The sequence below is a fragment of the Acartia tonsa genome, chromosome 7, assembly GCF_053477335.1.
Source record: "Acartia tonsa isolate MP-2025a chromosome 7, ASM5347733v1, whole genome shotgun sequence".
Taxonomy (NCBI): Eukaryota; Metazoa; Arthropoda; class Copepoda; order Calanoida; family Acartiidae; genus Acartia; species Acartia tonsa.
Genome location: NC_137266.1, coordinates 16985732 through 17009633, shown reverse-complemented (window position 1 = coordinate 17009633; position 23902 = coordinate 16985732). Strand labels below are relative to the sequence as shown.

General features: G+C 37.8%; 2 protein-coding genes across 2 annotated transcripts in view; one reads left to right on the top strand and one right to left on the bottom strand.

Moving 5' to 3' along the window:
• The first annotated feature begins 465 nt into the window (after positions 1-465).
• LOC145324966 (uncharacterized) lies at positions 466-19272 on the top strand. The gene is made up of 13 exons (XM_080167738.1): positions 466-581; positions 876-937; positions 1940-2062; positions 3260-3347; positions 3591-3655; positions 4204-4270; positions 4735-4826; positions 5279-5339; positions 13404-13506; positions 16931-17016; positions 17505-17586; positions 18509-18546; positions 18871-19272. Exons 1-13 carry the CDS (start codon positions 486-488, stop codon positions 18889-18891), a joined length of 984 nt encoding a protein of 327 aa, XP_080023864.1. The 5' UTR covers positions 466-485; the 3' UTR covers positions 18892-19272.
• Positions 19273-19670: 398 nt separating this feature from the next.
• Cad99C (cadherin 99C) overlaps positions 19671-23902 on the bottom strand; it is a 105986-nt gene continuing 101754 nt past the window's right edge. Inside the window, exons 48-53 of the mRNA XM_080167011.1 lie at positions 23333-23422; positions 23011-23107; positions 22487-22548; positions 21369-21442; positions 20724-20829; positions 19671-20296 (exon numbers count right to left, since the gene is read on the bottom strand). Coding sequence (XP_080023137.1) covers positions 20086-20296; positions 20724-20829; positions 21369-21442; positions 22487-22548; positions 23011-23107; positions 23333-23422 — 640 coding nt within the window. The 3' untranslated portion in view covers positions 19671-20085. The remainder of the gene's footprint in view (positions 20297-20723; positions 20830-21368; positions 21443-22486; positions 22549-23010; positions 23108-23332; positions 23423-23902) is intronic.

Genomic DNA, 23902 nt, shown 5'->3' with positions numbered 1-23902 from the left:
TCCTATATTTATCTGTCTGAAAAAACGTAGCATAATTTTTTCTGTGAATTTTATTTCACCATATCTATAATTAGGAAATATATGATAAATGCATATTTTTCTAATTAATTACTTTTGACCCACTGTATTTCACCTATTTCTGGAATTAAATCCAAGTATTTCGAGAAAAAGTCAAATGAAAAGTTTACGCATATTTTCAACTTGTGCAATGGATATATTATTACTTGGATCTAACGCCAGATTTTCATGTTCTCTAATAAAGCAAAACTTGTAGCGGGCTCAAAAAAAAAACGATTATCATCATCTACCCCCTTTACTACATCTCCTCCCCTACTATTGGATGAACTAACTGACCAATAAACCAGTTCCATTTGGCAAGCTAAATTAACGAAAAATTTTCCCTTGTCAAAATATCATCGTATATTCTTCATCCATTAAAGGAGAATGTGAAAAAATCTGTCAAAGAATCAAATTTTAGACTCAAAATGCCTGACATAGGTAAAATGACAGCGCCTATGACCTTTCCTTTCTACCAGGCAGCAGTTACTGTAGCTAAAGATGACAAGGAAAAAGTGAGCAAGGTACTCTATATATCAGCTTACAAGAAATTTAAATTAGGAAGAAGAATACTGATAATATATATCTCCCCCCCCCCCCATCCAACAAATACATTTTTTTTGGTAAGAGGGGGTATTACAAATCAGATGAATTTTTATATATCAAAATGTTCATTTTACCCCTTGATAACAATTTTTAAAGGGGATAAAAAATAACTTATTTTTATTCTAGTTTTCAATATAATTATTTAATTCTATCTTTAATTCATTCCTTATGATTGTTTTGAATCTAATTGTTTTTCATCTAATTTTGTTAAGCCTCATATTGATCCACTGATGGGAACAGAGGGACATGGAATGGCTTTCATGGCATCTCTCAGGTAAAAATGAACTAGGGTTTGGCAGACTGAGCCCATAGAGTAGTTATTAGCGAACTACGCTGTGGTAGGAAAAATCCGAGTTTAGGTCCCCTCATAAATATTGCATTTGGATGACAAATGCTGTTGCAATTTGTCAGAATAAAGTCACGCAACCTTCCCTGAGATGCCCTTGGGTTGTAAGGAGGGAGGTTTGTAGGACATTAGGATCCTACCTATCAAGCAACTGTAATTGTGCTTTCCTTCGTCCATGCTCCTTATTCATAGTGCCATTAATTAGGGTGGCTTAAAATGGAACACCTGCCAAAACTCTGGGCCAGGGTGAAATAATAGTTGAGTAGCTTCCTTGGGAATTGCGGGTCAGCTTGTAATGTAACATAAAATACACTCAGCTGTGCGCGAAGCTTACCAATCTACGATTGGCCAAAGGATTCTCATCTCCAATCTCCTCGTGCATCTGAATCCTAACTTCAGAGAATCAAGGCTACATACAAACATACACTAAGCCGCGCGGGTTACAATTACTCATAATAAGCCTATCCGTCAGATGCGATGCTTTTATAGGCCATTAAATAGATTAGTGACACTCTGGAACACATTCAGCCATAGTCCTAAATTTGAATTGAGTGCAGGTGTGGCTGCCCAACCCTGGAATAAACAATACTTATTACCCTTATTACAGATTCTAAAAACATTATTTTAAACAAGGCTTGGCAGCTCAGTGAAATCATCACATTATAACTTTAATATTCAGCTGGATGTCTAAATTTTTTCTTTAACGGACTATCCATATTTTAGGATTCTTTTTTCTTACAGATACAGGCTAAAATTTAAGGCTTATGTGCAGGTTTAAGCCTTGATTTTAAACAATAATTACTCTTAAGAGTCCCCAACTATTCACTTGAATTAATATTTACTGGAAATTTTTCCTTAAAAGGGTAAAGATGTTTTAATTGGCCCAATTTACTGATTAGGGATTAAGATCCACTACATTTATTATTGTAGATCTTGGTTGATGGCGTATGCCTGCATCTACTACCTGCCAGAAGCTGCAGGTCTCCAGGCTTATCCTGCCTTTGGTCCTGCTAAAACTTTCCAGCTAAACTGGATGGCTCATATTGTCGTCAGGTTGGCCGTAAAGACACAAAGTGTATTCTATAAAGTTTAGATTCCTTTCTCCCCTTATGTACTTCTGTATGTGTATCTGAACCATTATATTATTAAAAGTTATGCTTAGTTATCTAATAATATCTTGTGTTTTTGATGGTATGAAAGAAAAAGTATGTGCATTATTTTACTGATTCATTTTTTTTATCAATTATGCTTTCTTGTTTTCATTTTAGATATTCCGATGATCCCATAAAACTGAAGGTTTCGAGTTTAAAATTTTTTTTCAGAAAGTTCAATGTTCTTAAATTCACCTTTGACTCCAGCTGTAACCAAACAACAAAAAACTTTGAAAAAAATACTCGGAAAGGTTTTGTGATTTTGGGTGGCAAACACTTCGTAGTAAAGTCGATCATTTAATTTGGCCCAAAATATTATTTTAGATTTATTTCGCTTGTTGGCTATACCTTATTCCTACTTAGAATCGTGCAGTTGTTTTAAGATTATCAGATGATAAACCACGCCAGGCTACAATTGAATCAAGATAAAATTAAGTGCCGAGCTCTGGGACCTATGTATGGTGAAATTAGACATAAAACAATAATGATTCTAGGTAAAACCAAAATATTTCAGCGGGATCTTTTTGAGAAAATTAGATTTGAAAATTTCAAGTTCAATTTTTACCCCCTAGGAGTTGCCGCATAATTATGACAAGAAAAGCATAGATTATTTATTTAAAATTTTGAACAAGTTTGCTTTTAAAAGTTCTTCATAAAACCACTCCTAAAGGGAGTTAATTAATGGCCATTTTTATCAGTTGCTTTGCTAAGGTCACGGAAATTCAGCCTTAAATAAATCATATATAGAGAGGTTTTAAGAATGACTTCATAAAAGCAAAGTTGTTCAAAATTTTAAATAAATAATCTTTGCTTTTCTTGTCATTCCTAGGGGGTGAAAATTGAACCTGAAATTTTCAAATCTAATTTTCTCAAAGAGATCCCGCTGAAATATTTTGGTTTTACCTGGAATCATTATGGTTTTATGTCTAATTTTACCATACATAGGTCCCAGATCTCGGCACTTACTTTTATCTTGATTCAAATGCAGCCTGGCGTGAAACTAGAAAAGTAATTGTGCCTTTTTCATGAGATTATCAATAATATATATGAGAAAAAATGTCAAAAATGTTTTAAAATGTAACTTCACTGCTTTTTTCAGGGACGTTTTGGGATGTTGGATAATTTGTGGAATATGGGATTACTTTCTTTACTTTGGACCCTTGAAGGATAAACTTCACAAATACAAGGTAAATATGTAAAGTTATAATCCTCCGCCTCCCTTATTTTCATAAGCTACCAAATATTGATTTTCAAAAGTGGGGCGAGGATTATTTCATTTTTCGTTTCCTCTATACTGTATTTCTGAATTTCAACACTCTAAAATAAACTATTGCAATACCAAAAAGAAATACATGAAAATAAGAGAGCGGGAGGATTTTAGGTTTTCGTGTCTTACTTTAATTTTTTTCTCATGATTAATTTTATGCCAGGTGAATCCAAACTATCCATCTATGGAACAATTGAAACACGATGCTTTCTGGTCAACCTCTGCAAGGTAGGAAGGTTTCATTTTTAAACAAGGACAACAGCAACCAATAGTAGCAAAAGTTTTTTTTTAATTCAAGAAGTTTATAAACATTTATTAAGAAGAGTTTAATCTTCATTCGAAAATACCAATATACAATTAGGACTAGTTGGAAGATTAATGTAAACCTTAAAGCAACTTATAATGTCTTAATCTTCAATCAAAGTTTAAAGGTTTTATACCTAAAGAAAAATAACTAATAATAGTAGAAAAAATAAGAAAATCAATCAAAAGTCTACTTTTAAGAAATGTTTTTCCCATAATGACCTTGGAACCGATTATCATCCTCTGGATTAGAACCGTTTCTCAGCCGTACTGAAAAATCATGTATAGCATCGTATTACAGAAAATTTTCTGCGAACATTGAAATAAATATCATAAAATTAATACCAGTTTTTTTCGCAAGCTCTTTGGCTTTTTGGAACTAACAAAACTGGTTTTAGTATTCTATTCTTTTATTATAATTCCGCGGATAGCTGTCTATAATACAATTCGATCAAAACTAATGTTGTATTTAGTATAACTGGTGCTGGGATAGAAATTCTACTCTGCTATCTCTGGGCAAATGGAAAAATTCCAATGCAGGTTGGTAAAAATTCAAACTTTTTATTTTAATTTTATTTCATTAATTGTCAATGTTAATCAAAATTGTTTTTAATTTGAAAATACTTATGTATATTCAACTAAAATTATGTCTGATAATCTTTTTTTCAATTCATAGGATTACAATAAAAGTCTAAAAATATCAAGACGACTAAATAGAAATATAAAAAACGGCTGAAATTGAAATATAAACCATCAGCTAATAAGCATGTCCTAACTGATGTTTGCAGCTGAGTCTAGATTAGGGGGGACTATGGGGGTGTTAACAGTAACAACCCACATAAAGATTTTAATTGGAAAGACATTCTTTCCCCTTTTTTTTACCTTGTCAATAAATACACCCCTGTGCAGTGTGCATGCAACTGATTTAATAACCTCCTTAATGTCGTACAAACCTCAGTTTAACATATTTGTAGGAATATTTTTAAAAAAATTTCATTAAACAGGTGACTCTGGCTGAGAATCCTCTGTGGTTGAATGTCGTCCTTGCTCTGACCATTACTCACTACAGAATTCCACACTTCTATCTAATGCACAGGTACATTTCAGTCTGCCCGTCATACTCAAATAAGCATAGTCATTAAATTTTAAATTCACTGACAGGCATTTGAAAACTAATTGAAACCAATTTTTGATTCATATATGACGTTTTATAATACAAATAAAATGATATCTGTCTGTCTGTTTGAAGCTTATGCTCTCAGTAACCACTGAACCATTGAGCACTACTCTTCAGGGAATATACATACTAATGGTTTTAAGCTATTTTCTTAGTGGGGTTGGACACCCTCAACCCCCAAAAAAAGAAAATACCCTCTCTCTTCAAATTAAAAAAAAAAATCTTTTTAAATCTAAAGTTAGAAAAGAGGTGATCGACTAACCCCCCTTACCCCCAAAAATAATAATGATCTTTTCTTTTGTGTAAAATGCTGTGAATCTTTTTAAGCTGTGTCAGTAATGAATATAACTTTCCTTGCTTTTTACTTATAGAGCTATGCATCCATGGAAAACCAAAACCATCCCGGATTTTGGCAAAATTTTATACAAACAGGTTAATCTTTTTAAAATCGAAGCTTTTCTATAATTATTAATTAGGGTCGGTCCGTACGTTCGTCCATCCGTCACAGAGAGATAGCTTTTTTTGTTAATTTAGGCATGTTAGAATTGTCCTATCCATTTCAAACTTTGCATGGTGATTCCTTTAGTAGTTAGGTACGATTTAGAAAGCACAGCATTTCTAGAATCATTACAAGAATGTCCGTACGTCCATTTTAAACATGTTGATTTTTTTTTACTTTTTTAACAACAAATTTCTATGTGATCTAATCATCCGATTGATCTGATTTTTGGTATGTTGATTCCTGGGTTAACAAAGTATAATGTTATAAGCGAAGCAACTCTATAATAAAGTCCTAAAATGTAAGTATGACTATAAACATTATCCTGTATCAAGCAGTTTTTCAACAAATTTACTTACAATTTTGCTTCGACTGTACAAAACGGCCTGCTTAATTGCTTCAAGATCCATGTCAGATCTATACAGGAAATAAATGTCTATAAACGAGCTCAAGTTTTCCAAGGACTATTCGTTGAAAACTCATAGTGCTCCAATAATCCATAATAAACTCTCATTGCCCAGAACTATAAGACCCATTATTTTACTTTATTAAAAACAAATTCATTTTTTTCATTTCATGTTGCTATTTACATTATAATGAAGTATTTAATTTCTAATCATAAAAAAGAAAATTTAAATTTATGATATAATAAATTTAAGAAAACTCTGTTTTAAAAGAATTCGATTGTGGCGACACTTTGTGTGTTCAAATATTGAACTAAAATTGTAATCATATAATAAACCCTTTAGTGATGGGAATGTAAAGAAAAAAATATAATTTAAAAGATCTTTTTAGGATCATTTAAATTATTAAATATTTACTTCCGTTTAAATAGTAATGCCGGGTGAGGAAAATAGATTTATTGAGAAATATATATGCATATAGAAAACTAGCCAATAGGGAGATAGTTATATCGAGCCAACTCTAGTACATTTATATTCTGATTATTTGTGGTATTCGGCAACTCTGGGCCATGCGGAAACCAAGATGTTATAGTGATGCTACGCACCCAGCTAATCCTGTTATTCTACAATTGTAAAGCCACCTGCAAATATGTAAGATAACGGTATTGATTCCATCTCTCAGTTGTCCTGCAAGTGGAGGGAGGGGTGTGACCCCTCCCTCTCCCTTCTTAAGCAACGGAACCTTCCCCTTCAACCACCAAGTTATCAGCACCACCTCAACCCTGAGGATAAAGGTTCTAAGCCTTCCTTCACCCGATAGATTCACCACCCACAAAGACTGTTGTTGTCACAGTAATCATCAAACCTTCCCTTTTAGTACCCAGACCTACCACTCAACCCCTCTATTCTTATCTACCTATTGTGCTGTTCCATGGGCTATCCTGCCTCCCCCGGACAGGGATAGCCATCCACCTAACCATTGCAACTATCTATGTTTTACTTGTATGATTTACCTTTAACTATCTCTATTCCTAATCCATATGTATTTATATTATGTTGTACATCTTTAGTAAACCTTAGACCCTGAATAAAGTAACATCTGAATAGACTCTGTTTATTGCTAGAGAAGCGTAGCTTCTCTATAATATATGTGTCCACGTCTGTTCGCACTGCCGTAGTCATTTGAACTCGGGTGTCTGCCATTTAACCAAGGCGGATACCACAACTTTTGGTGACAGCTGTGTGAGATTACGGCAAACCACAAGTGTAGAGCAGACGCGCAGCTGAGGCTAAGGTACTCCCAGCAGTGAAACTGGCAAAACTGACACAAGCAACCTGAATTACCCACCCTGGATAGCAAGGTCTAACTCTGTATCCGGCAGTTGTGGAAGCGAAACCTAGAGAAAGACCACGGAGAGTGGCGGAACCAGAGCTGCGGAGAGCAGCGAAATCGGACGAGAGACTGCGGAGAGCAGCGAAACTTGACGGAGAACCGCGAAGAGCGCCGAAATCGAACGGAGGATTGAGCGCTCAAGGGCTGAAACAGGCCTGCGGACGGGCTGAAACAGGCCAAATAATTGCAAACGGCTGAAAATAGGCCAACATTTACTGCAAAAGATAGCAGGATCCGAACCCACGGCGCTGCAGGACGGGACATTCCCTGCCGCCACCACCCGGATTCGGACCCACGGCGCTGCAGGACGGGACATTCCCTGCCGCCACCACCCGGATTCGGACCCACGGCGCTGCAGGACGGGACATTCCCTGCCGCCGACTGGCTGAAAGAAGCAAAATAGCTGCGAGCTGTGAGCGCAAATACGAGTGTAGTGTACCAAGCAGAAGAAAAACTACGTTAACTCCAAGTATCCTGAGAGGCTACAGCGCAGCCACCCATTGAGAAAGACAGATATTATACCAGATTTCCAAGTATCCTGAGAGGCTACAGCGCAGCCATCCATTGAGAAAAACAGATATTATATCAGATTTTATGGATTACCACCCTGGTGTGAAAGCTAAACAATAGATTTATGGGCAGGGCTTGGTAAATAATTTGTTGTGTATTGTGATAAAGCCAAAAATAGAACCTAGATGTAAGATAACAATGCATTGGTAAACAATCTGACCCCCAAACCTGCAACACAACAAATACACCCCCTTATCCCAACGGAAGGGGAGGGGCCCACCATAAATTGAAGCAAATACAATTGAGGTGACATAAGAATAAGCCAAGGATTAAGGGAGAAGCCCAATTACCTCACCACCCAGTTACCTCAAACCTGCGGCACCCCCCTCCCCATCTGGGGAAGGACGGCTTTACCCCGTCCCCTCACGCGCTCCCCCTTCTCCCCACACTTGGATAAGTCCGTCTACCGTGCGGAGACAGCGACCGGGAGAACAGAGCGCATTTCACCGGTTGCGCAGCGGAGCTCGGGACACAACGAAAATTCGACGGAAAAAGGAGATAAAGCGGACCAATGAGAGAGCAGATTGAGGGATAGATGCGCATTTTACCTGTGTGCGCACTCTGACCGCGCGTAGGCGCGTTGCAAGAAAAGGGGATTTCAGGCACACACACACACACACAAGAGAGGAGCTAATCTATAGCATACAACAGAGATATTTTTTAGAAAAAAACTTGCAAGCTCCTCCCTCCCTATCTACAGTGTGATAAGGAAAACCAAATCAGTTCCTTAGACCAGCTCAGACCCTCAACATCTTCCTAGCTCTGCCAACCCTACTTCAAAGCTGAGTGGCTAGTGAGCAAAATATATGTATATATAAATACATAAGTGTTAACAACTCAATACTAAGTTGTGCAGCAACCAAGTGATAAATAGTGTTGTTTTTTTGTGTCATGGTTGCAAGTAAGTGAATATTAACCTCACCATACGACAATGGAAACTGATATGGAAACTTAATGAAAGTACGCCCACCCTGTGGAAATAGCCTGACTTGATGCCCCACACTGGGCATTGGTGGTGTGTACCATGACCATAGACCCTCATAGTTGTGAACTATATACAGAGGAAGCGTGCATTTTGTTGGAGCAAGAAGGAAAGCCAGCTAGCTCTGAGGATATTCCAATACACACATATATATGGGAGTGTAGCCATATATAGATAGCCTACATAGACATATATCTACTAGCGGATACGCTCCCAGAGACATCTATGGACACCCTTCATCTCTAAGCTAGGATCCGCTGGTTATCACAGAAATTAAGAGCTATACTGGAAAGGAGAACAACTTAGGCTCAACAGTTAAACAAGCCGTTGGCACCAACAGACTAACCCCCTGCTACTTATCATGGGGACACTCCAGCAACCGCAAATCTTGAGCCAGGAGGACAGAGTCTACAGCTACGTGGACTACCACCCTAATTACACAGCTATAGTATCTGTAATAGGGGTGAGCCGGCTCGAGCCTCTTTGCGGCGCGGCTACTCTACTCTGCTCCTATATCTACAAGATGAGAAATTGCCAGCCCCTAGCCCGACGTGCGGCAATAGGAGACATCCCTGATTGGGCATTAACTGTGTGCCTAGGCATACTGCTGGCACTGTGGTGGACAGAAGCCTTCATTTGGATCAAAACCAACCACATCTGTACACCACCACTCTCTGCTTCTTCATACAAGGTGCTGCTTCTGTTATTACTTGGGCCTACTGTGTTGAGTACAGTGAACATAAAACACATGCAAAGTCACAGACCCCTGGTCCCTGAGATGCCCTTGTCTGGAAGGATGACTGAATGTCCGTTGCACAGCTCCTGTACAGTTGGTGCTCAACGCACGAGAAATGGAGATACTGGACTGGGGATTGTCGAACCTGTATGTGTCCTCCCTGGAGTTTTGAACGATGCGGCTGAGCCCAGTGAGACGGTGACAAGTTTCAGAGACTTAGTGGCCAGCCCCAATATGGGCGCTACCGCCATGGGCACTAAACTGTGTCGCCCTGCGCCCAGAGAACTGGAACATGTACCTGACTCCACCAGAACTGAGACGCCAAAGAGGCCCAGCCCTAGGGCCAGTACCACCTGTGTCTGGGGTGGAAAGGTCCTCCCTGGCGCTGGCATCACCAACCTGGAGGATGGGGAGCTGTCCCAGGGGAATAGGCTCTTCACCCAGATGCCTGACGTGTACCTGGGGGTGGGGGAGCCGCCACCCAAGCCTCCCTGGGAGCCCCCAGGCATGGAACGACTGGGGACCGGCCTAAGGATGGAGAATGGTGGCCTGCTGCAGTGGAAGGCCTTACCCAGCAAGGAGGGAGCAGGGTTGACCAGCAGCAGTGAGGCTGTTCCCCCACACTCCAAGACCAGATGCCTCTACTCTGTTGAACCACTGCACATGACCCAGCCAAGTCCCCCCATGCTGCTGAAGATGGAGTCTCACCAGGATGCAGAGCTCCAGCTAGGGAAGTCAATAAGAAGGCCACCCCCTGCCAAAACCAGAATCACCGCAGGGGCTCCCCACCAGCAGCTGACAGAGCCTGGCAGGGACGCAATACCAGCTGGCAACTCTGGCCTAACTCAGGTAGCTACCAACAGCCCGCTGGCAGTTCAGAACCCAGTTCAGGCTACCATCAGTATGGCATCCTCTGGGCCTTGCCGGTTCAACTGTGGGTACCTGTCCACACACTGGTCACAGATACCCCCCAGAGATCATAGCCCACCTTCCAACTGGCACCATCAACGGCCTTTGCTACCAACCATCTGGAGTAACTGGAGGCAGGATCCCTCATGTGGAGAAGCACCCGCAGAAGCTAAGGCCGAGGCTGGCCTCTCCACCCAGGAGAGGAGAGCAGCTGTTGTATGGAAAGGACCTGTGTGTATGGGGAGAAGGCTGAATGCAACCAAGGAGCCACCCCAAGCAGCCCAGCACTGCCTGACCCCTGGTAGGGGAGACCCTGCTTGTCAGCTGGTGCCCCAACTGGAGGATGAGAGACCTGGCAGGTTGATACACCCTGTGGAAGCCGGACTGATGGGACCCAGCTGGGCGAAGGAGTGCTGCTGCTTCAACGGCCGCACAGCTGCCAAGTGTAGAACCGGTTGGGACCAGGAAATGAAGAAACACCAGGCAGCCCAACAACCTGCATACAACCAGTCTGACACCCAGGTCTGCCTGGAGGGAGATGCCCAGCCGGCACCCCAACCAGCTGCCGCCGCTGGGGCTGCGGCTACCCAGGAGTCTGTGTCTCAGGTTGGGACCATAGTGGCCAGGATCAACGTGCTGGGAGATGGGACACAACCGGCGTCGCCACCTGGGAAGAATGAGAGGTGCTGCCCTGCACCACCAAGCTGATGTCTGGGGCGACAACCGTCGCCGCCACCTGTGAAGACTGGGGGGTGCTATCCAGCGCCCCACGCTGGTGCCCGGGGCGACAACTGTCGCCGCCACCGAGAGACCTGGACCCCTGTGAAGACTGGGGGGTGCTATCCAGCGCCCCCACGCTGGTGCCTGGGGCGACAACCGTCGCCGCCACCGAGAGACCTGGACCCCGGAATGAGCCTGCAGCCCCAGAGGAAGGGGTGACCCGTCACCCCCAGTCAGCCAGAGCCCCCAGCCAGCAGGGAGAGTCCAGCTGTCCCTCACCCTCAACTGCGTCCAGCTGTCTACCCCCCTCAACCAAGCCAGGGTAATTGTATTGCATTGGTGTACCAGGAAGTTTGTGCTGGGTCAAACTTGCCTGCGCCTCCTGCATCTGCCCCAGGAACCAGGATGTCAGCCATTACCAGCCAACCTGAAGAAGCCTTGGCCGCTGCCTGGGGAGGAACTAAACTAGATGCATCAAGTGCCGAGCCTAACCATAGAAGTAGAGGATCCCCAACAATTATGCCTACCCAAGATGGAGACGATGTGCCTGGACACCTTCATGCTAGGGGAGGAAATCCGGGGCTTTGTGCCTCCGGTCCAGCAGCAGCAGTGGCCGTGGATTGGCCTGTCCCCCAGCCAATTAGAGCGGAGCCAACCTTGCGGACCCAAGCCAGCCTCCGGCACAGGGGATGGACTGTTACCTTCCCCTACCCTGCAGGTCCGACTGCCATGCACCACCCTGCCAATGTCCAGGATGAGCAACCACCACCTGCCCGCGTTGACAGAGACCCTGGAAGCAGAATGCACCTGTACCAGCCACCAGAGAAGTCCGCTGCAGCCCCAGCATTGTCAGCCGAGAACCTGACCAACCCCGAGGGCGAAGAAGCTGTGCCTGCATCCAGTAACCAGCCTGCCAGCAGCAAGGTGACCAACAAGATGGAGACCACCAGCCCAGTAGAGAAACCTGAAGAGATGTATACCATGCAGCTGTTGGTCCAAGCCCCCTCATGTGCTGTGCCACCCCTGGAGGTTGCCAGGGTGGCCTCAGAAGTACACATCCAACGGCCAGAACATCCAGCAGAACCAGCTACTCCAGCAGATATAGCAGATCCCGTTCGACCTGGGGAAGGCTGGAGTCTACCACCGTTCAGCAGCGGGTGTCCTGGCGGACCCATTCCACAAGGAAAACAAACTGAAGGCCTCAACCACTGTCGGAAGTCTGGCGGTGCAGACAACCCTCCCAGCCTTCCGAGGGGAGAGTTGTGGTATTCGGCAACTCTGGGCCATGCGGAAACCAAGATGTTATAGTGATGCTACGCACCCAGCTAATCCTGTTATTCTACAATTGTAAAGCCACCTGCAAATATGTAAGATAACGGTATTGATTCCATCTCTCAGTTGTCCTGCAAGTGGAGGGAGGGGTGTGACCCCTCCCTCTCCCTTCTTAAGCACCGGAACCTTTCCCTTCAACCACCAAGTTATCAGCACCACCTCAACCCTGAGGATAAAGGTTCTAAGCCTTCCTTCACCCGATAGATTCACCACCCACACAGACTGTTGTTGTCACAGTAATCATCAAACCTTCCCTTTTAGTACCCAGACCTACCACTCAACCCCTCTATTCTTATCTACCTATTGTGCTGTTCCATGGGCTATCCTGCCTCCCCCGGACAGGGATACCCATCCACCTAACCATTGCAACTATCTATGTTTTACTTGTATGATTTACCTTTAACTATCTCTATTCCTAATCCATATGTATATATATTATGTTGTACATCTTTAGTAAACCTTAGACCCTGAATAAAGTAACATCTGAATAGACTCTGTTTATTATTTAGTGATTGCTAGAGAAGCGTAGCTTCTCTATAATATATGTGTCCACGTCTGTTCGCACTGCCGTAGTCATTTGAACTCGGGTGTCTGCCATTTAACCAAGGCGGATACCACATATTCAGTTCTGACACTATATAAGTGTTAATGTCCGTTTGTCCTACCGTTTCAGGGCTTCGCTTTTATGGATGTTGCCATCCTTGTTCTTTGCAATGGATATGAATTCAGTGACTTTAAAATTGCTGGCAGTCTCTTTCCTGAGGGGGAGGGGTTACAGTGCATTGACCTTGCGGGGTTACCGAGCACTAACTGTAACCTAACCTAGCCTGAACTAAAATATTTAACAAACAAATTAAAAACTACCTCTCCAGATTTTTAATTTATTTCAAAATTATTTGCGGTGAGGGGGCTCTACTAGGCAACAACAAGCAATCTTTCCTTTATTTTCAGGTTCATTCTTTGCACCACAAGTCGTACAACCCCACAGCCTTCAGTGGAACAAGCATGCATCCTGTTGAATCTACTCTCTACTATTCTGCAGCTTTTATTCCAGGTAATGTACAAGTAGTACTACCCCACATCCTTCAGTGGAACAAGCATGCATCCTGTTGAATCAACTCTCTACTATTCTGCAGCTTTTACAACAGGTAATGTAAAAGTCGGACAACACAAAAGCCTTTAGTGGAACAAGCAACTCTGTAATATTCGGCTGCTTTTATTCCAGGTGATATACAAGGTGTCCCAGAAAAAAAATTGTATTGTACGATTTTCTAAATATATTTAAAAGTCTAACTCATCCTGAATGTATTGTGTACACAAAGATTTATTAATCCCATTACACTAAATTTAAATATCTCTTGAAAATATTTTTCCCCGCAATGTGCTGAGCACAGGACCCCCTTTCTCCCCTTATTTTAAATTAATTGAATATAGGGGAAGGAGTTATTATTTCATTTGTTAGTATTTTATTTTATGTTTGCCTATGTCATTTCAATTGGCAAGATTGTAGCCCTGCTGTGCATGGTTAAGTATAAAGAAACTGAAAAAGCAAAATATTCCTTTTATTAATACCTGTCGGAAACAAAGGGTTAAATTAGAATATTTTCTAACAACAACATTTTAGTTAATAATTTTGACTTAAGGAGTCCAAAAACAAAAGTTCAGTTCAAAAAGAAAGAATATTTCAATACTTCATGTCATCCTATACCATCTTATCATGACATATGATAATTTAAAAAAAATAGTTCTATAAAAAACGGTTTTTAAAAAGATATTTTAAATTGTCAAAGATATAAAATCATTTAGGACATTAAAGACCAACAAAACAACGATATAAAGTATGTATAGTATGAAGTGTTTTGATGTAACTCTAATCATTATTTGAAGGATTATATCCTATAACATCATAATTTAAACATAATGCAGTTTCAAAACAGCAAAAATTATTTTTTATTCCAGGAAATATGTTTCTGCTATTTTTAACTCTGTAGCAATAGCTAACACCCAGGGACAAGGGAAGGCTATTCTGGCAAACAATGCTTTAGAGCTGATTTCATAGATTTCCAGTTTAAACTAGATGATGAGATTAAGCAACTTTTGGCAGAATTTGACAAGAATCTAAAACATTATTTTGTCAGTTTTTGCTTAATTTACTATAAGCCATTAAAAAATGATTTTTAGAGATTAGTACTATGTTCATTTTTAAGATAAATGAACATAGAGTAAGCTTTTTACATTATTTAGATATTTTATCTAAATCATAGACTATTCGTAAATTATAGGTTAAATAGTAAATAAAATTTATTGAAAGTCCAAACAGTGAATAGCTGTAATACTTTAAAACATATTTCAGATTGTTTAAACATTTATCCCATCTAAAAATTAAAAAGAAAAAAAGTTTTTGCGACACCTAGCAATAAAGTTTTGAACTATATAACTATGCTTTTCCAAATCAAACATTTTATAATTTTTGTTGTGGTTTAATTTTGTATTTCTCGACAACATCTTGCCCCTAATTGCGAAACAAGTTGGAAGGAAGTTTACAGAATTTAAAATATGGGTAGTTTCTCCCAAAGTGCCTAGTGGAGCACAGAATCCTTCTTTCCCTAGCATTAATTTTAAAACAAACTGTAAACGATCAAAGGGGCGGGAGTGCTTTAGGTATAGCATTAAGGAAACCAGCAGATATAATTTAAATATGGGGGGGGGGGGGGAGAATCAGTGCATCATAGGCAACTTTGTTGTAAGGCACCAATATATGTTTTTTTATGTTTATTTTAAATTAAGTTGAACGTCAAATAGATTTAGTATTGTATGATTTATGGTTATTATTTTTTAAAAGCAAAGCTTTTCCATGATTAGGGTCGGTCCGTGCGTCCATCTGTACGTCCATCCGTTACAGTTAGCTTTGTTTGATAATTTAAAAAGGTTAGAATTGTCCTATCGATTTCAAGTTTTACATGCTAATTCCCATAGCAGTTAGGTACGATTTAGAAAGAGCAGCAACTCTATAATCGTTACTAGAAAGTCCGTATGTTCATTTAAAACAAGCTGATTTTTTACTTTTTTTACAACAAATTTTTGTATGTTAAAATTATCCTAGTCATCTAATTTTTTGAATTCTGATTCGTATTACAACAAAATACATAAGCAAAGCATCTCTAAAATCAAGTCCTAAAAATGTCAGTATGTTCTAAAACCGTAACATGTATTTAATCAGTTTTGCAACAAATTTACTTACAATTTTGTAAAGGCATTAATATTCAGTTTATTCAGTTCTGACACTGTTAATGTCCATTTGTCTTTCCATTTCAGAGCTTCGCTTTTATGAATGTTGTCATCCTTGTTTTAATAAGAAATGAACAATGAATTTTATTTTTAACTTTAAAGTAAGATGTTTTTAGTTATTAAATCAATTTGAAACTTATGCCTAAGGGGTTAATTGTGGTGTTTAAAAATGAGTCGAAGTAAAAATTTGTCAAAATATTTTGTTTTTTGTCTTTAAACAGTTACAAATTTTATGGATAAGAAAAAAATTTAAAGATTTTAATTTTAGGAAATATTTAAAAATATTTTTTTAATCTCCCTACATCTGACTTGTTTAGTAAGATGTTTTTATGAATCCGTCTGCTATTTTATTATTTAATAGTGTACACTATTCTCATGAGGTTTAGTGAATTACCCTTATGAATACCCTTATGTATTATACTAAGAGCCCTTTTTTGTAATAGTTGCACCATTCATAACATTACATACTTGGTGAGGTTTCGTGATAAATTGGCATGAATTTAATAGAATTGTTTGTCAGACAGACATTCCCTTGTCCCTGGCTAACACCCCCTTTTTAGCTCGCATATGCTCTGCAGCTTATTACTAGCAATGCTACTCAGTATTTTGAAATATCAGAGATGGGTTCTTAAAAGATAATGCCGCGTTTTTTCGACATTTTTTACGCTATGAATAACAATCGCGGCATTCGCGAAATCTAAACAGAGTATACAACTATTTATTTAATTATTTCGCTTTTGTTGGTACAGCCTTTATAAAAGAAAAACAAATTATCTTAAATTCATTTTTGCTGCATATTAATTAATACATCTTTTTAGAGCTATATTAGACATTATACAAATGGCTAAAATAACAATTTTAGAATTTTGAATTCTTAGGTTTTATACTCTGTTTAGATTTCGCGAATGCCGCGCTTGTTATTCATAGCGTAAAAAATGTCGAAAAAACGCGGCATTATCTTTTAAGAACCCATCTCAGTTGGTTTGTTCTTCAGTTTTTTACAAACGAACAGGAGGTTAAACGTGAATTCATTTGTTGCTGTTGAAGATAGACACTTAAATTTTTTTTGTCTAGGGTTCCTTTTATCAATGAATATCAATAGCCTGATTTACTTTTCACGTCGCGCGGTATGTCGGTCAAGCTACAAAACCGAGTCTTATTCTAAGAAAATACGTTCTTACTTTTTTTAGTTGTATTCGGACTGCACCCAATAATAGCTGTTGCCATCATTGTTGACTGCGGGGTTGGTGCTTGGATGGGTCATGACGGCTTCCAGGTATGACTAGGCATGGAGGGGACATTAGATTGTAAATTATACTAGTACCCAAAGTTTTAAAAACGTTGCATGTTTAAAAACTTTGGGTATATTGATTGAATTTTGATTTGTTGATTCCAAATTATTTGTGTCTAAACTTTTCAACTATTGTTTTTTTTTATCTACTTCAATAGCCTAAGTGAATCTTCCCTAAAATAGTGATCTCAATCGGTTAAGGGGTTAGAGATATCTTAACAATTAAACAAAAAACCTTACTACTATGATAAGACACAAAGAAAATGACTATACTTCCAAAGTTAGGAATATTTATACATGGCATCATACTTCATCATACATTATCATAGTCTACAGTACGATGCGATACATGATTTTAAAGAATGGCTTAGAACCGATTCAAAAGGACATTAGTTGGTTTCGATGCCACATTGAAAAATATTTTACTTTTAACAGCAATAGATCTTAATTCCTAATTAAAAATATTTTTTTAGTGGCCAGGAAACGGAGATTATTTCCACCTACTTCATCATGCTCACTTTGATTGTAACTATGGAGCTATGCATGTTCCTCTAGGTAACTAGTTATAGAGTTGCTGTGATACTTCATGATCACTTTGATTGTAACTATGGAGCTATGCATGTTCCTCTAGGTAATTAGTTACAGAGTAGTTTAAATACTTCATAATCACTTTGATTGTGACTATGGAGCTATGCATGTTCCTCTAGGTAATTAGATATAGGGTAGTTGTGATACTTCATGATCACTTTGATTGTAACTATGGAGCTACGCATGTTCCTCTAGGTAATTAGTCATAAAGTAGCTTATTATCATTTTTTATAAACTAGCATCTACGCCCCCTAGAGGCCTCTAGGGGCACTTGAGGATGGGAGAGTCGAATTGGATAACCCAATTTATTATCTTAGATATTTAAAGAAAAGAAAGATATTTTTTTTTTTGGGGGGGGGGTTAATTTGTTTTCTCTTGGGAGGGTGGTGGTACCCTCCCCTAAAATAGTTATAAACCTTCCTGGGACCTATGTGGAGCTACCCTGTTAAAGAGAACCCGATCGGTTTAGCGGTTAGCGAGATCCTTCGGTACAAACACACAGACACACAAAGACAAAGAGACATCCTGCTACTTTAGTGTAAGGATAAGGGGATTTTTGTTTATTTCTTTATACTTTAGGTCAGTTTAGGTTAGTTTTAATATGTACTGGTTAGCCCCGCAGAGATCTGGCACCGCAGGAATAGACCCCCAGGGTTAAGGCCTTCCGATCTACCGGCACTTTCAGGGAAAGCATCTAAAACATGTTTAAACCTTTTCTAATTTAGGATGAATTTTTGAGTCTTATGAAATAAAAAGGAGGAAAGCACATTTATCTAGATTATCTAATAATCAATTTAGAAGAATGATTTAAGATCTTTAAGATAATTTAAAGTAAAATTAAAAAACCTAAAAATTAACTGTTAAATAATCATATGATCTCTACTTCTAGATTGGCTTTTTGGGACCTTCGCTGGATCTAAGGAAGAGGTAAGCTATTACATTGATTGGGGAAAAAATCATCCAAGCTATGCATGCATTATAATTTTTAAAAAACAATTACTAGGTTCATTTGAGCTCTTCATTTCCGGGAATCTTTATAAAAAATCTTTGGCAATTTTTGGAAAGGGGGGTATAAAGTAAGGTTTCTTTCTATGTTAAGACATTGAAAACTTTCTATAGATCCTAAATGCAGCTAGGGGATTGATGAGGAATCAGACTTACACAACCTCACTACAAACAAAAATTTAATTACTAAGGAGTGAAGTCATAATATCATAATATAAAACTAATACATTTCTATTATTACTTTAGGTAAAGAAGATTTGGGAGTAAACTTAATTATATCCTCATTTAGATTTAAGTATTGTTTTTGTAAATTAATAAATTTACATGGTGTTTCAAGATAAATATATGGTTTTTTTTCTATGCATAACATTTCTCTTGAAACACCCTGTACATTTATTTCTGTCTGATTTTAAAATAATAAAACTCTTTGATTTTGTCTAAAAAATTTACTTCAAACTTAACAAAACTATTGTACAAAATATACATAAATTGTCTATAAAATTCAACTATTGTGATTTCATAAAATTAACATCTCAATTTTAAAAAAATATATCTTTAAAAACTTTATATGTTATCATTAATAAACATTTTGTACAGTTGAGATCTTTACAATAACTTAAACATAAAATAAAAATCTTTAAAAAAAAACATGAAAGCTTTAATCTATAATAATTAAGCTAAAATTTGTCTAAATATTTAACAAGGATTAGAATATCCATAAAAGTGAAGCTTTAAAAAAAATTTACAGCCAAAGAAGTGAAATACTTAAAATAAACTAACGGATCCCAATTATAGAAAAGCTTCGTTTTAGATAAAATATTTACATTTTTACAATTTGGACTAGCTTAGAGAAGAAAAATAAACACAATAGCATATTTTTCTAATGGACTGCAATGATACTTTTATGAACACAGTAATAGTGTCTGACTGATTATGACGTAACAAAAAAAAATTAGCCAATGAGAGGCCACTATAAATTTTACCATTGGTCAATAGCGGCCTCTCATTGGCTAATTTTTTTTGTTACGTCATAATCAGTCAGACACTATTACTGTGTTCTACTTTTATCAATTATTCTAATTACAAAAATATAGTTCTTAATAATTTTCACTATAGTACGATTTGATTTTTATTGTTTATGACACTTGTATATCAATCTAAATGATTTTTTTTTGTGATTCTTAAAATACTCTAATACTTTTTTGACCGACTAGATTTCACTAAGATTAAAAGGGAATCACATAAAGTTAGGTATTTCTATGTACTAAGATAGGTTTGTCTAATAATTTTTTGAGATTCCAGCTTGTTTAGCTAATGTCACTTCAAGTTAATTGTTCTAATAAATGAATAACAAAATTAGGTTATTTTCATTTATTGAAAAGACCTAATTATTATATAGCACTTTTAATTCACTAATTTATAAAGAGAATGACTGCAAAAGCAGTAGCAGTAGGTACCAATTTAAAGCTGAGTAGTTGCGTCCGGATTTTGCGGCATCGCCTTAAAGCTGTGGGACCGTTTCGGCGTGCTCGTGTTGAAATCGCTGCGCCCGTGGAAAATGAGATTCTGTTCCTCGGCGGAGAAAACGGCGGCGGCAGCGGCCCCCGGAGGGTGGTGAGCCGCGCCGTTGGAGTGCGGTGGGGTTAGACGCAGCGGCTGGGATGCTTGATTTCTGAAAATTTCAAATTGTAAAAAGTTAAGACAAGTAAACAAATGTTGCAAAACACATAATTTCCCCCACAAGCTATAACTCTTGTTAAGTTATTTTCAGTGTGTTGATTATGGTTAGGTTGGGGGGTATTCACAGGAAAGCTTAAGCTTTACAAATGTAAGGCCTTACAAGAAGCTAGTAAGTGTGGACAATTATATTGGATTAGGGTTATTACTTCAATCAAAGAACCTTTAACTGGAAGTCCTAAATAAGATGGGTACTTGTAATGCATTGGACGTGTTTACGGCCAGATTCCCTTTAATGAAACCCATCTTGCTACAAATTGTGTACAATTTGAAAATTCTTTAGCTATGATGCAGTTAAGGTTTCTGAAAACTACGTAATTGGAACAATGCGTTTTACGCTTCAGACAAGAAAAGATACTCACGGTCTGTGACTAGACTGGCTCCTGGAGATTGGTCTGCCAGGCCTACCAGAAACTGTGGCCGCTCGGAAGGTTGACAGGGAGGTATCTTGCACGGGACTTCCACTTGCTACAAACAAAAGGATAATAAAAACTTTGGTTAGGTTAGGTTAAGAAATATATTAAGAGCTCCTGCATGGTTTGAGCAAGGTCTAGCATAATGAGAAACTTTACAAAGTGTCTCAAAAAATCAGCCATGTGACGTCATAAAATGAGGGATTATCCATCTCTTTTTTAGGGGTTTCTTTCCCACTTCTTCTCTCATCTTCATCATTTTTATGACGTCACACAACTGATCTTTTGAGACACACAAAAAGCTTTGTCAAAAACTTTTGATAAAACATATTTTTAGATTAGATCAAGTGAGGTTAGGTTAAGTTAAGTTATGTTATAAGGATTATAAGAACCCTGCATTGTTTAAGCAGGGGGAAGCATAATGATCATTAAAAATTTTAATTTAAGTGGGGGGGGGGGGTTAGGTGGTCTGTTTATATTTAGGTTTATTTAGGAAAATCATTTTTGACTTTAGACACACTAATTCATTATAATTAAACTACATAAAAATGTGCTAGTTATAGAGTAGCTGCGCTACTATGAGTGTAAACTTACTTGACGTAGTGTCATGAGTGATGTAGCTGACATTATCAAGATTAAACCCAGGATCTACATATCTGTTAGCCGACCTGAAAAGCAGAAAACATTATTTTTTTTCAGTCCATTGCTGGAAAATTTAAGTCGTTGTTCCAGTTTTCTTTTTAGATTTTTATATAAGATTAAGCTAATTAAATATGAATTTTCATGCTGTTATTTTATTAAAATGGTAGTTGCTTCGTCTCTAGCTTCTAGGGGTGTGCGGAGGAGGTCAGAAAAATAGCCTAAAACTCGTTCATATATCTATAAAGCTTCCCTGAAAAGTACAAGATCGAGATCTTCAACATAAATACTTACTACTTTAAATCATATGATTAATATAAAATTTCGGATCTACTGCAGTTCACGGTAAAATATTGCTGGTAACTAATATTTCTAAAACTCTGTGAATTTTAAAGGCTGCTAGATGCCAAACGGCTGAATGTACAGATCATACCCGCACACCATTTTAAGCGGCATAAGAAGGCCTACAAATAATCTGGAATAGCCAAGATCCAATGATGCACAGGGAAGGCTTCACTGAAGATAAAACGCGTAAAATAGGTCTTTTTCGCGCATTTCTCTGCACTGCGAGATAGTTATGAATTATTGATTTATAGCTATTCCAGATTATTTGTAGGCCTCCTTATGCCGCTTATAACAGTGTGCGGGCAGGATCTGTACGATTGACAGATTTTTGGAAATATTCGTTACCAGCAATATTTTACCGTGAACTGCAGTAGATCCAAAATTTCTAAAGAATTGATAAACCAAACAGTTAAATTATAAAAGCCACGCACAAGAATCAAGTTAAAACCCGCTAGTGTACAAAAAAAGAATTTCCGAAAAGAAAGATTGTCTGTTTAGGAACAGGTTTAGATATTCAGATGAATTTTTATGTTATAAAATGATGATTTCACTTTCAGGCGGCTTATGCGCGGCTGCCGAGCCCTGCTTTTAATGTAAGCCATGACTTCAGTATGTCAGTCATGGTTACAAAAATATTAAAAGTTACTTAGATTTTATGTCCCATAAAAACATTTGTAAACACAAAGCATTTAATCTGAATTTTTTTATAATTAAAAAATCATTTTTACCTGTTTTTAAAATCAATTCTTAGGTCTTCAGGTTCGTCCATATTAACACTCATTTGTAACACCTTAAAAAGAACAATAAATATGAAAACTACATATGAACATAAAAGAGGATCCCTAAATTTGGCCCTTTTCCTTTCTGATTTTTAAACTTCAATCTTTTGGTTTCAAAGTGCTTAATAAACCTCTTAACACGCTCTGAATTGATCATCAAAGGGTCAGAAATTAATAAAAGAACTTTCAATTCCGGTTCTACTGCTGTGCAGACAGACATTGTGCTGCTACTTTTAAACATATTTTGTTGGAACAATAACCTTGCAAATTTGTCGTTATTTCAAAAATCACATAATGAAAAAAAAATAGTTTAAGGCATAATTTGCTGAAACCATGAAATGTTTTTTTTAAGATATAAAACTCCCCAAGGCAATGTCAAAAATGTAGCTTAGAGTAAGTATTATTGCCTTATTCGCAAAACCTATTAACAAAAGCAATATAACCGAATAATTATTATGGATAAATTTACAAACCTGAGTTTCATACAGCTTCATGTTGGGTTCAACAAATACTGGTTCATATCTGGGTACTACTATCATTTGTTCAGTAGAATCTTTAGCCTTTTGATACCTGTAAGAAATATATAGTTGGGTTGAGTTATTTGTAGAGCATGTAAAGTCTTTTCTAATTTCTGTTTTTTCTGTAAACCTTCATTTTCTTTAAATGATCTATAAAGTCTGTTAGTGAAGATTCGACTATTAAACAGCAATCCATTCTGTAGGATCTTTGGACATAAAGACATGCATATCAAAATTATAGAGTAGCAAAGCTATTAAAAATCCGCTAAATAAATACCTTTTATATAATATGAGAATATATGTGATGGCAATTATGCTTGAAGCAAATACAATACAGCCAATAGCAATCAGAACAGCTGGGTAACCACTAAAACAAAAACAAGTATTATTTAGGTCCTCTAATGTAGTAGAGGAAGCTAACATAGGCCTGTAAATTACACTGGTACCCATATAACCACGTCATTTTATTGTTGGATAAAAAACTTTGGGTACTTTTATTGAATTTTAATTGGTTGTTTCCAGACTTGAAATGTCAAAACTTTATAACTAATGAATTTAATCTACAAGTGAGGTAGTTTTGTTTACCATCATCAAATAATAAATTGTCTTATCCTTTTGTTATTCTATGTATTTTCCGCAAATCAGTAATGCTCTCTTGTTTATGTAACCAAGAAGAAGAACCATTGACTGACTATCAAAGGCCTCGAGAAAGTCAATTTAACAATAAATGGAAATTACATTTATAACTCACAAAACCTTCACAAAGCATATATGTGATAGGGCTCATAGTACATACATATCAGGATTGCGCTTATTCCTCTTATTTATCAACTGGATGTTTAAAATG

Bases quoted from the DNA above. Each gene is read 5' to 3' on its own strand.
- LOC145324966 (XM_080167738.1), top strand. From the start codon at position 486: ATGCCTGACATAGGTAAAATGACAGCGCCTATGACCTTTCCTTTCTAC. The intron at 3,348-3,590 runs GTAAATATGTAA...ATTTTATGCCAG, and splicing joins ATAAACTTCACAAATACAAG to GTGAATCCAAACTATCCATC. The intron at 5,340-13,403 runs GTTAATCTTTTT...CTTTATTTTCAG, and splicing joins GCAAAATTTTATACAAACAG to GTTCATTCTTTGCACCACAA.